Source organism: Hermetia illucens, chromosome 5, assembly GCF_905115235.1.
Source record: "Hermetia illucens chromosome 5, iHerIll2.2.curated.20191125, whole genome shotgun sequence".
Classification (NCBI taxonomy): Eukaryota; Metazoa; Arthropoda; class Insecta; order Diptera; family Stratiomyidae; genus Hermetia; species Hermetia illucens.
In genome coordinates this window covers 116,261,596-116,275,485 of record NC_051853.1, presented here as the reverse complement: position 1 = coordinate 116,275,485, position 13,890 = coordinate 116,261,596, and the positions used below count along the sequence as shown (strand labels likewise).

Below are 13,890 nucleotides of genomic sequence, written 5' to 3'. Positions count from 1 at the left end.
CTTAGAAGTTGGATAAGGAAGTAATCAATCTCACCGTGCTTTCTGTTCAACCAGTCAACCGCGCAGTCCACTTGCCCCTTGACTCATTTGGCCAAGAAAGTTGCCACTCGTTAAGGGTGCGTTGACGTTCTTCACGGGCAACCACTTCTTTTAAGTTTTCGCCCTTACGGCGATAGATAGCTTTGCGCTCCTTGGCAAGGAGGCAATCACCATCACAGCCGGTTCGGAGACGGTGCGATAAGCAGACGCCACTCGCAAAGCTCCCCGCCTCTGCACTTGAGCGAGGCGTTTACGATGCACCTCCTTGTCAAGAGCCCATACCTCCGCACCATAGAGAAGAACGGGCTGCGTTGCTCCCATGAGGAGACGTCTCCTAGTTGATATAGGGCCGCCGACTTTCGCCATTAGCCGTCTCAAGGCCGCGACTACTGCTGCAGCCCTGTCCGCGGCTGCTTTGATTTGCTCGAAGAAGCTCATCTTCGAGTCGAGCATTAAACCAAGGTTTAAACTCTATAGTCAACTCGCCGATCGATATGGGACGCAGGGTCGGGATTCTCCTTCTGGTCAGGATGACTACTTCGGTTTTTTCCAGCGCAAGGTTGAAACCGTGAGCAGTCATCCATCCGCTTACCCGTCCCATCAGTATGCCAAGCCTGCTTTGCGCCTGTTCAACAGTGCGTCCGGCAACAAGTGCCGCAACGTCGTCTGCATAACCGAGCAGGCGCAACTCTTCAGGCATATCGAGTCTCAGCAGACTATCGTAGGAAGCGTTCCAGAGGTCCGGCCCTAGGATGGATCCCTGCGCTACTCCCGCCGTGATTTCCATCCTCCTCTGGCCCTCTAGCGTCTCATAGAACAGGGAGCGGTCTTTCAGATAATCCCTCAATATCCGCAAGAGATAGCTTGGCACGTGAAAGGAGCTCCCTAGTGTGCCTAACATATCTGTCCACATTATGGAATTGAAGGCATTTCTGACATCAAGTGTTATGAGGAGCACTATCCGTCGAGATCGGCGGCTGTGTGCCCCGGCTCGATTAAACGCATCTACGACCTCCTCTCAAGCGAGTCGGCTTGGCGATGGTGTTGTGCCGCCACGTCAACCACGCCCCTACCTCCGATGTCACGAGGCAAGTCCATCCGCTCCACGGCAGACTTTGGGTGATGCATTTGGACATAGTTCTCCGTATCCGCCGCTGGACGTTTTCCAGATCAGTCTTCGTCCACGGCAATATTCCGAATGCATAAGCCAGTGAAGGGATAGCGAATACATTCAACGCGCTTATTTTATTCTTCTCCGAGAGATGCGATGTCAGCACCAGCTTTACACGTCGCAGGAATTCGGACAGCAGAGCTTCCTTCAGATCACCAACTCGAGCATGGGTTCCTTGCAGAATTCGTAGGTTCTTGTAGAAGTCTGTCTCGGTCATAGCTTCGATGTGGAGGTCACCAATGCTATGTCCGGCATGCGGCTCGTGATGACCTTTGCGGATGGCTTGGATTCGACACTTGTCTAATTCAAACTCCATCCGAATATCACGGCTGAACATGTCTATTATTCGCAACAGACTTCTAAGATGGTTGTCAGTACCAGCATACAACTTGATGTCATCTAGGTACATCAAGTGTGTCAGTTCACACTTAGCACGTAGGTCATACTTTATTGCAAAACCATGCCCTCTAGCATCATTCAATAGCCATGAAAGGGGGTTCAGGGCCACACAAAACCAAAGAGGACTCAACGAATCCCCCTGGAAGATGCCCCTCCGTATACGAATGAGCTCTGAGGTATTAGGACCCTCAGATGTGCGCACCGATAAGGTAGTATGCCACCCTTCCATGACTGTCGCCAAAAACTTTATTAGTTTCGGATCAATGCGATGCAGATGTAGGATATCGATCGGTCTTGTGTCTGCGGGGTCCTGCACTGTGTCCTTCGTAGGGATAAGGTAGGTAATCCCCGCACTGAGGAAAGGTGGAAATTCCTCCGGCCGACTCATGACCTCATTTATACTGCGTGCCAACCGACTGTGTACGCTGGTAAATTTCTTATACCAGAAATACTGCACCCGATCCAGACCTGAGCCCCTCCAGTTCTTCGAGATGTTTATGGCTCGTCGAACTTCCTCTTCGGTAACATTATTATTAATGACAATAAAATAGTTTGATTTATTGATTTAGTGTTAAGGAAAAGTTTTATAAAAAGAGAAACGAATAACCAATAAATGTTCATTATCTTGACTAAAACGAGCCATTTTTTCGCTGTAGCAGCAGGCCGAGTGGTCCTTGCAAGAAAGGATGCAATAAGCTAAACGAGGTCTTTCTTGCTAAATTAAAAACAGTGCTTAAGATGGTAGCATCATACCTGTGGCCAGCCACTTAAAGTAAGGCCCCTTTTGCTTCTCTTCCACTTCGAATAATTATGATCTTTTGTTCTTTAGCTCAAACAGAGGCAGTCACTGTACGGACTCCACAAAGCAACGGATCTTTCAAATCCTTAGGTGATCTTATGAGACACCTTCATATTTTACATGGCGTTCCCACCGGATCTTATCTTCTTCTACACAAAATAGTCCTTCAAATGTTTTTCTAACTGCAAGATATACGTACATAATACAGAGATAGATGTTATGTTCACCTTAAATAAACAAACATTGCCTATTATCGAATACTATACTTATGCATGCACGTATATAACTTAACGATAGACATATTTCCGATTTACTTCGTGCACAAAAGAATACATATGATATGCATATGGAGTACATATATTGAATACCACCGGTTTAATGTACAAATATATCCATTTGAATTAACTTCAAAGATTCATTAGTATATATATATATATAAATGATGTCCGGATAGCTGCGTGGTTAGAGCAGAAGGCTATCGTACGGAAGGTCGCGGTTCGAATCTCGAATTGGTGGCAGTGAGATTTGTATCGTGATTTGACGTCGGATACCAGTCGACTCAGCTGTGAATGAGTACCTGAGTCAAATCAGGGTAATAATCTCGGGCGAGCGCAATGCTGACCACATTGCCTCTTACAGTGGTACTGTAGTGTACCGTTAGGGTCTTGAATGAAGTGCTCTAACACACTTCAAGGCCCTGATCCAATACGGATTGTTGCCAACGATTATTATTATATAAATGATTAAAAAACGCATTTTGTTGTGCTATTGACAAATTGATATATTATGAAGACGTCATACACATTTTACAACGCATGAGATTCACATAAAATGTATAATAAAAGTTTCACCTTCTATAACATTGTTAATAATAGTTGAATTTCCTTCAAACTCCCCAAAGTTATCAGTGGTAACATTGCCATATTTTGTGCATCTAGCATGAACTTAAGGGGGATTCCGGCAAAATTTCTAAAATATGCTAATATACTTTTAACTTCATTTGTGCAGATATCGGAACGGGATGAATTTTGGGACCTAGATTTCGTTAGATACACCGCCGCGATTTTTTTCAGATTTTTCGGTTGGATGGGTTCTGAGAATGAGAGTTGTTACACTGTTTTAGGATTATATTTTGAGCCCTCACTCCCCTATGTTTCATCCCATTTCAAATATCGGACCAGTTCCCCTTTCAGTTGATACCCCACATTGCCATACTCTCTGAAAAATCCCCCTCCTCTTTTCGCATGTATGGGGGACCTCCTTCCCCAATTAAACTCAACACTAATGGTGCCACTTGCTATATGTAAAGGGATTCACATACCACACGTTCTCAGAATCTCGTGACAATCAGTCCAGCCGTTTCTGAATAAATTAGGTGGGACAGATAGACATGGAATCGATTCTAATAACGTTTTCTCTCAAATAAAACCTTCAACCTTTCACTGAATATAGTCATGTAGGGTTGCAAATGAGAGCGCTTACTTAGTACTTTTTGGAGTTTACTTCTGATATTGAGTGAAGCAAAGGGGAATAGGGTTCAAAATGTGTGCCCTAAGAACTAAAACAGGTCTCGTTCCGAGAGCCTATCCAGCCGAAAAATCTGAAAAAGTTTACAATGGTGCATCTAAACGAAATCTAGGCCTCAAAATATATCCCATCCCCCTAACTGCCCAAATACAGTTAATAATACATATTTATATTTCAGGAATTTACCCGGATACCAACCGTCCTAGGAGTACAAGATTGGCATTATACGAGTATTAAGGGGTTATAAAAGCTTAATTGTTGGAAGTTTGCATAAAATCCAACCATTATTGAAGGAGAGTCTCTCGCGCATAAAAGCGGAACAAATTGTACCAACTGGTCCTCCAGGTTGAGAGTTAGGTAGGACTGACAATCCTACATTGAAAACAACTTGTTACGAAGCAACGAAAGGAGCGTCGAACTGGGCTGACAACACAACGACGCACCCGGCCATGAAAATGAAACTACGATTTGCGCTTTTTCTCATTAAAAGTGCTCCCTCTGTACAGAGAAGGAGCTGCCAAGCAGGTGGCCGATATCCTCTCCCAATATAGGGTTAATGTAACATCGTTGGAAGAAATGCGTTGGGAAGGGATCGGCTTTCTGGAGAAGAGCCACTCAGTAAATCATTTGCTCGGAGTAGGTTTCTTAGTCAGCCAAAAAAAAAACCTGCTATTATCGGCTTTGAAAACATAAACGAACGGCTACGCACTCTGCGCTTGCTAGGCAAGTTTAGAAATATAAGCTTCATTAACGTTCACACCCTTACAGAGGAGACTGCAGAGTCGGAGAAGGGTACCTTCTACGAGGTAGTAGAACCAACCCTCGAAGCCTGGCCTAGGTATGATATCAAAATCCTACTTGGGGATTTTAACAGCCAAGTAGGGACGCAGCCCCTATTCAGGCGGTACGTTGGCGTACATAAGAATACAAATAAAAATGGACTGCGGATTATAATATAAAAATATCAATATAAATCGGAACGACTGGCTCGACGATGAATATAAGCTAGCAATGGAACGAAAGAATGCTGCATACCGAGTAATGTTGCATTCTCAAAGGACGTGGGCACGCACGGGGACCATCACGAACTCGGCAAGTACAGGGGGCATTCACACCAGGTGCGGAAGTTTGACCAATAAGTCAGTAGGATGAAGCCTTATCCACTGCGATGCTCATCCTACCGAAACAAAGTGGGAAATCTGATTTCCGACAGAATGGGCATATTGGAGCGATAGTATTTTGATGATTTTGATTCTGTCAACTGAAGACAATGGACAAATACTACCACCACCAAGTATGGAAGAAATAGTCCGTGCAATTCATCGCCTTAAAAACCGTAAGTCGCCAGGAGCCGATGGAATTATAGTCGGATAGGTTAAAGATTGAGGCGACCAACTACGCCAAGCAGTTCATCAACTGATGCTCAAGGTGAGGGACAGCGAATCAACACCTAACGGCTGGCAACGAGGCATTATCTGGCCATACATATCTTGCTAGGCCGGATAGCCCCATACGCCCAGAACATCATTGGTGCATATCAAAGAGGCTCCAGGCAAATCAGCAACATATCAGATTTTCCCTCTACGGCAAGCGATGGGAAAACTACTGGAATAAGGATATCTTTTGCACCATCTTTTCATCGACTGCAAGGCCGTCTATGATAGCCAGGGTCAAACTGTACACGGCCATGAGAGGATTCGGCATTCCGACCAAATTAATAAGCCTGACTATTCTGCGCCTGACCAAGCACCAAAAACCAACCAACCATCAGCATCAAACCGCGCTGGTTAAAGGGGAAGAATAAAGCTAGAAAACTACAACTTTGAGGCAGTTGATAATGTCTCCTATCTTGAGTCAAAAATCACAACCGATAACAGCTGCGACGATGAACTCCGCGCACGATTGTTCGCAGCCAATAGAGCCTATTTCAGCTTACAATAACTATCGCTCGAAACGTCTCACCATAGGGTCAAAACTCTTACTGTACGAGACAGTGATCTTGCCAGCTCTCATGTATTCCTTGGAGGTTAGGGTTCTTAGCAAGAAAAATTGCGAATCCTCCGAAGAATTTTTGGCCCTTCATGAGGATGGAAGATTCCGTAGCTTGCATAACGACAAAATCTATGAGCGATACCACGACCGTTTGGTTGTGGATAAAATCCGGAAATTCTATAAGGGCAATATATATGGTAGAAAAAGAAGACGAGCCAGACACTGCCTAAGATAGAACGATGGCATAAGCCAGCACGCCAGACAGTTTTTAGGGATATTGAATTGATGGATCTCGCCGCAAAACCGGAATGTCTGAAGTTCCTTATTAAGGCAGCCCTAGACCGGATATCGGTTGTTGTGCAGCAGATATCAGTAGGTTGGTTCGAAGCAGATATCAGTTAGTGGCTAACAGAAGCAGTTCCAGGGTCGAAAAGGGTCAATTACTTCAACTACCCGTTCTCGGAACCTACACAACCGAACAATCCGAAAAAAAATGGTGGTCCGCGCACATGGTATCTAGGCCTTAAAATACGTTACTATATCTACTGAATTAAAAATTTATAAGATTGGCTATGCGTTTTCGATCGCAGGGCAGAGGCGATCTCATCAGACGCTGCCTCAGCGCCTCTACCCTGTGGAGCAGCGTGACCGAAAACGGCAACAGGTGGCATTGGGCTCGTTTATATCCAATTCAAAACCTGCCAAGGGTATGAATTACAACGACCGAAATCGCCTTGTTAGAACCAAGACAGCGTCTGATGAGATCGCCTCTGCCCTGCGATCGAAACCACATAGCCAATATTATAAATTTTTAAAAGTACTGGGCGCTTGCCCACGAAAGAATAGTCCGCGCACTGAATAGCAGAAGTAAGTTGGTTTTCAAATATGTGCAGCCCGCCATCAAGTAGATGGTGGGCTCAGGACAAGCTCATCCCAAAACAAAATTTTCATTTTTACTGAATTAAAGTTAATAATATTATTTAACCATAATTTTCAAAAATTGACTGAAAACAATCTTAAGGGGGTCATCCCGTGTGAAGGCCGTTTTTTTTGCCTTTTTTGAACAATTATTTTGGAGGACTGGGTAAAGATAGAAACGTGATTTTCTCACCATATGTTTATTGATATCTCTAGTATATGTGATAAGTTTGTCAGCTTGATATCGTAGCTAGTTTTCAGAGTACGTGTCAATTTATGCACCCATCTCCAAAAAAAGGGGTTTTTCTGCTGCCACGCTGGAGGGCGCTGCGTTCATCTCAGGAAAAAAAACTAAACGGCATTTTAATGTGGACAATATTCCACGGTCCGCAAACTAGGGTAATTAGAAAATATTAAAAGGTAAATTGTTACTGTCTGGTTTCAATTCTGGCTCTTTTAGCGAGGTCAGTCGATCGTCGTTCGGACCGCCAAATTCGCGCTTCATTACGGCGGTCGGCATAAACCTGACATTTGTGACCAACTTGATATCCCATTGTCACTAGGATTTTGAGAATGCTATTGAATCCTTCATTGAAAATAATTACAGCCAGAAAAGTGGCTATTTCTACGACCTTGGCCTCAGAATGAAGGTGTTTAGGAGCGAAAGTCCAGATCAATGCATTTAACGACTCGTTCATCTGGGTCTCTGCTCCTAAACATCAGTTCAACAGATCATCTCGTGACAAATCTTCGTAGATTGGTTTGATGACTGTTTGAACTTCTTCAGTCAAAGGTGCCTTCTCGTGATAGAAACTATCCAGTTCTCCTTTAGCTTCCACTTTGCGCCATTTGCACCAACAATGCTCGCCTGCTGGACAATTTTGATGCTGAGGATTTTCGTGTGTAGAACATTTATGGAAGAAAGTTGCCCAAATTTCTTGCTTCATTCCTTCTATCGATTGCGAGCCGACGAATAGCTAGCCCAAAAAGTGTAGTAAGTTTTCCAGCCCCTTTTCCACCAATACCTTTGTGATTCGTCTTTGCATTTCTAAGCCGCGTTCCCATTCTTTTCTCGACATGTCCTACGCATTGCTTTTTTCCTACTACGTATATTTTATTATTTGCAGAAATTTGCAGAAACACCGGAGAAAACTCCAGCAAAATTCAATATACAATATACAAAACTTGTCGCAATTGGAACATATATGTTCATGCTTGCTAAAAGTTTCTTTGATGATGTTGATGCGAAGTCCTTTTTCTTCTCTGATAAGTAACGATTCCCATGGAATACTTATTTATTTAGTGCAAGCATGACGTTGAACGTTAAAGCAATCTCCCTTCGTACGATCCATTTAAAAAAATCACTGAACACACAAACAGCACAATACTTACAACAAAATATATCATAACTGAGTATAGCTTGAAAGCCTTTCAGTGCTCACTCTAGACTGGATTATCCTTTTTATTCCAAACAGCAAATAAGTTTAGACAATTGATTGGTATTCCATCTTTTTATATTTATACCTGTGTTCGAATGTATAAGGCTCAGGTAAAAAACTAGCAGGTAAAAAAAGATTCGATGCTCTTTCTCATCGAGTACTCCAGCCGCGGCTGCAAACTTAACACTGTAATTTCTGAACGACTCGGAATATCGGAAAATCCCTTTGCCCGCATATTCTCCACTATATATAGATACAATTCATGCAAAAAAAATCGATTTCTCCAACCCGACGCACGGGATGACCCCCTTAAGTTAATATCTACAGTCATCAAGTTTTGTAGTAATATAGGCTATAGTATTGATCATGATATTTCCAAGTTTGGAGAAAGTCGTACTATTTCGAGTAAAGTCATAATAGGTCAAAGTAGTCGCTTTTGTCCGAGTTTACTGTAATCTAGGATTGTAGATGTCAATATGAACATTCCAACTTCCCGTTTCTGGAATTCTTCGTCCTTTACAGTTAGGTTTTATCTGATCTTATATTGAGATTTTGAATTCCAAATTCATGTTTTCATGCATATTTTCTAAATCGATTTTCTTTTTTTCTTCATTACAGCCACGGGTAAAATGACATCAGCCGATAAATCAAAAAACATAAATAGCAACAATAATAATATGTGCAACAAACATGGGAGGACAAACTGGAATACAAAGGTAACTCTTCTGTTATATTGACACTGAAAATGTATAAATGTATAAAATTGCGTGTCTTATTGAGGTCAGAATTCACTCTAATTCATACTGACAGAATTATTGTTATATTGTAACACTTCGAACTTTCCTTCTAAGTTGAAAATACAAGTCGGAATACCGGCAGCTCGCACTTCGAATATAAAGGTTTTGTGTTCATCTTATGTGAGAAACTTCAACGTACATTTTTCTATCCGTATACAGCTACAAATCCAACATAATCTTTCATGATGCATTCTTTTCCAAACTACAAAATATACATTGCAGCCGTAGATAATCCTCACCCTAAACAAACATTTCCGAATACTGTACATATATATGCACACTTCTTCTTCTTCTTTTTCTTCAGCCTTTGTCCCGTTCACAAGCGGGGTCGGCTCGTCGTGATCGGCTTCGCCATTTGGCTCTATCGAATGCCTGATCTGGGTGCAATTTCGAGGCTTTCAAATCCCCATCCAGCGTATCAAGCCACCGTTGCTTAGGTCTGCCTTTTGGTCGTTTACCATCGACTTCGATGTTCAGACCAATCTTTGCGAGTGAATTCTCGTTTGCACGAATTGCGTGACCATACCATCGAAGACGCCTCTCTCGCAACTTTTCCACGATCGGTGCAACCCCATAACGATCGCGGATATCCTCATTTCGGATGTGATCTAAACGTGTGACGCCACTAGTCCAACGTAGCATCTTCGTCTCCATTACCGCGAGACGCCGTTCATTGTCTTTTATGGTCGGCCAACACTCAGAACCATAGAGAGCGACTGGACGGACAACATTGCGGTAAATTTTAGATTTGAGACGTTCGTTGATACGTCGATCACAAAGGACACCAGTTGTGGAACGCCACTTCATCCAGGTTGCGTTAATGCGTGAAGCAATTTCATAACGCAGTTCTCCATTGGCTGATAGCGTTGACCCGAGGTATTTAAATCGCTCAGATCTGGGCAGATCACTGCCGCTGACAGTGATTGTGCCTGTTTCATGGGGATCGGTCGTCAAAAATTCAGTTTTGTTTAAATTCAATCTGAGACCGTGTTGCATGAGGCGATCATTCCATTTTTGAACAAGTTGCTCGAGATCATTTTTGCTATCAGATGCTAGGAAAACATCATCTGCATAAAGCAGTGTGTAGGGCGCTGGACGTTGGATATCCCGTGTGACGGTGTCCATAACAAGGACAAAGAGGAGTGGTGAGAGGGCACTTCCTTGATGAACTCCAACAGAGACACGAAGCGGTTTTGATACACCCGCCATACTTCGAACTTTACTTTTCGGATCGTGGTAGAGCAATTGAACCCAGCGCACGAGTTCTTCTGGCACGAAGTGTTGTCGTAAAGCATACCAGATGAGTTCGTGTGGTACACGGTCAAACGCTTTCTCTAGATCCAGAAAGGCAATGTAAAGAGGGCGATGCTTCTCACGGTGTTTCTCCATGAGTAACCGCGTAGCGTGTATTGCGTCAGTAGTTCCGCAGTTCTTGACAAATCCGGCTTGATTCACGGTTATTTCAACGATTTCGCGAATACGGTTGTCAAGAATGCGTTCAAAAATCTTCATGGTATGGGAAAGTAACCGGATCGGACGGTAATTTGAACATTCTGCTGGACTACCTTTCTTTTTCCATATTGGAACAGTGGTACTTTCTTGCCAGTCAGATGGTGTTCTTCCTTCCTGAATAACCCGGTTAAAGAATTCACTCAGCCACGGTGTTGGGTCCCAGCTCTTTGCTTTCCAGAGCTCAGATGCGATGTCGTCAGGTCCTGTTGCTTTCCCCGATTTCATTTGTTTTATTGCCTCTTCGACTTCAGTTGCGCTGACTGGTGGAACTGCTCCAAATGTCGGCAATGATTGTGGAAGTGGAGGATGAGCAAATTCTTCAGTTGAAATCTGCTCGAAGTATTCTCGCCATCTATCCGTCGCGGCTCGACGATCAGTAAGCAAAGTACCGTTCTTGTCATTAACACAACAGAAGTGTTCGATATCCTGTGTGCGTTCATCACGGCTTTTAGCAAGTCGGTACAGATCTCTCTCGCCATCCCGAGTGTCCAGTTTATCGTAAAGATTTTTGAAATGGTTCGCTCGGGTGACAGCGACCGCTTTCTTTGCTTCTCGGTTGGCATTCTTATAAATTTGCCAATTAGCAGGCGTTTTATCGTCGAGAAATTTGTGGTAGAGGCGTTTCTTTTCACGGACCTTCATTTCAACATCATCATTCCAAAGCCAAGTATCTCGGTTGATGTACCGCTTACCCGGCTTGGTGACCCCGAGGGTTGCAGAAGCCGCTTTGTGGATCGTGTCTTTCATTTGGTTCCATGATTCTTCCACATTCGTAATGGTTGGCAATCGCATGAGTGAGACCGCTTCTTCGTTCTTCTCACCAAATCGCCACCATTTAATGCGCGGCGGGCCAGTGCGTTCCTCACGCCGTTTTATCGGTGGCTTAATTCGCAGGACAGCAATCAACGGCCGATGTTGAGGTGCGATGGTTTCATAGGGAACGACTTTGCAATCAGTGACAGTGGTAAAATGTTGACGTCTTATGAGAATATAGTCGATTTGCGTTTTATTGTTCCCACTATAAAATGTGGGAAGATGAGACAATCGTTTGATGAACCATGTATTCATAAGTACAAGGTCATGGGTGTCCGCAAAATCGATTATACGCTCGCCACCTTCATTGCGCGCTCCGAACCCCTTTCCCCCATGGCACCTGTTACCGTCTGCCTTTTCACCGACATGACCGTTAAGGTTGCCGGCAATGATTATGTAATCGTTAGCAGGCACGTGACAAGTCTTTTCATCGAGAAGTTGCCAGAAGGCATCTTTCTCGGCATCAGGTCGGCCTGTCTGTGGTGCATACGCGGTGAAGAAGTGAATAGTGCGATCAGCTGATATAATGGTGAGCTTCATCAGCCGATCATCAAATCGTTCGACTTCTTTAATGGCATCACGGAAACCCTCTGAGATGGCAATGCCAACACCATATTGAGTGTGTGGGTTACCAAAATAGAGAAGTTTGTAGCCACTTTTACCGCGTTCGCGTTCAATGTCGCAGCTTTTGGAACCAGACCATCGGGTTTCTTGCAGAGCGCAGATGTCAATGCACCTTTTCCGAAGGGCTCTTGCGAGTTCCTCGGTCTTTCCAGTTAGGGTACCAACATTTAGCGTGCAGACACGTATTTGTTTTGTTCGTTGTGTGCGGACTAACTTGCTTACGTCCTGACGCCGTCCATGCGTCAAGAACCCTTGCCCATTTCTCGACAGGACCGGGACCCGTCCTGCCGCGTCGACTGAGGTGGACGCCCTAGCATTTCTCCGAGGCCACTGACTTAATCCGATCATCATGTTTGTAACGACATTCTATGCATTTTCTTGGTCGACCTGTCGCGGGGCCTGTCACCAAGAGAGATCAGGTAGGATTTAGCATAGTGGAATAACTCCAACTATACTCTATTTATCTCTTTCCCTGATCTCAGCATTTTATTTTTGTTTTTACTGAGGATAGTACAGAGTACGTTGCCTCAAACCCTCCTCCTTTACCTGGGCTTGGGACCAGCATACTATGTTAATAGCATGGCGGAGTTGTACATATATATGCACACATATATGATAAATTGATCGTACCTAAATTTCCAATTTACTTCGTGCACAAAAGCATACATATGTGCATATATAGTACGTATGTTAAATACGACTGGTTTAATGTACAAATATCTATCTGAATTAGATACCACCCGCGAACTCGATTAGAACACATATACTATATACCTATATACATACATGTCTAGTTGGAGTAATTGATATTCATATACAAATGACTAAAAAACTAAACCAAAATAATTCTTTGCGACTCCATTCATAAGAACTCATTTCGTTGTGGTATTGACGAATTGATATGTGATGATGATGTTATACAGGTTGTGGAATGCACGAAATTCACAAAAATGGCAAAATTTCACCCTCTATAACTTTGTTAATAATAATTGGATTTTCTTCACACTTAACCAAATTGTGCATTATGTTCTCCATTACATGTATGCCAAACTTCTGGGATGAACATAAGGGGGGTTGCCGGGTAAACTTCCAAAATGTGGAAATATACTATTATTAATTTTATTTGTGCAGATATCGGAACCGGATGTATTTTGAGGCCTAGATATCGTAGAGATGCACTACAGTGATTTTTTTCAAATTTTTCGGTTGGATAGCTTCTGAGAACGGGACTTGTTACACTTTTTGATGGTCATTTTTTGAGCTCTCACTCCCCTGTTTGACCCGATATCAAATATGGAACCAGTTTCGAAAAGTGCCAATTGAACTCTTTCATCTGATACCCCACGTGGCCACATTTTATGTAAAAAAAAAAGGTTCCACCCTCCATTCACATGTATGGGGAGCCCCTCCTTAAACGTAACACAAAATGGTGCCACTTGCTGTATGTAAAAGGAACAACAGATAACACACCTTCAACAGTTTTCGTGACAATCGGTCTAGCCGTTTCCAAATAAATTGGCTGTGACAGACGGATAGACAGACATCGACTCGATTCTAATAAGGTTTTGTTTCACACAAAACCTTAAAAACAATAAATTGATGCCCATTGTATCGTCACCAAAAGTATCCTATTTTCTCGCGTGTTAAGTTATCAAGCGCATCCCGGATTCGGGTTATAAGATCTGGCTGACTGCGGAAAAATAAAAGTGAATTGAGGAACGTAAGAAATTGAAGGCTCTTATTGCGGCTGCAAGTGAGAGCGAACTTGATGCGATACCGCATAAAATAACAATGGGCAAAGCGTAGATCGTCTGGACCGAATTCGTCATTTCCCTTGATCCGGTTGGAGTCAAGAAACGC

General features: G+C 43.3%; 1 protein-coding gene across 3 annotated transcripts in view; it reads left to right on the top strand.

The window, feature by feature from the left end:
* Window positions 1–13,890, top strand: part of LOC119657837 — a 177,334-nt gene that overhangs the window by 61,767 nt on the left and 101,677 nt on the right. For all 3 annotated transcript variants that reach the window (XM_038064959.1, XM_038064958.1, XM_038064960.1), the window contains one exon: window positions 8,903–9,000. In XM_038064959.1, the coding sequence (XP_037920887.1) occupies window positions 8,914–9,000 (87 nt within the window). In that variant the 5' untranslated portion in view covers window positions 8,903–8,913. The remainder of the gene's footprint in view (window positions 1–8,902; window positions 9,001–13,890) is intronic.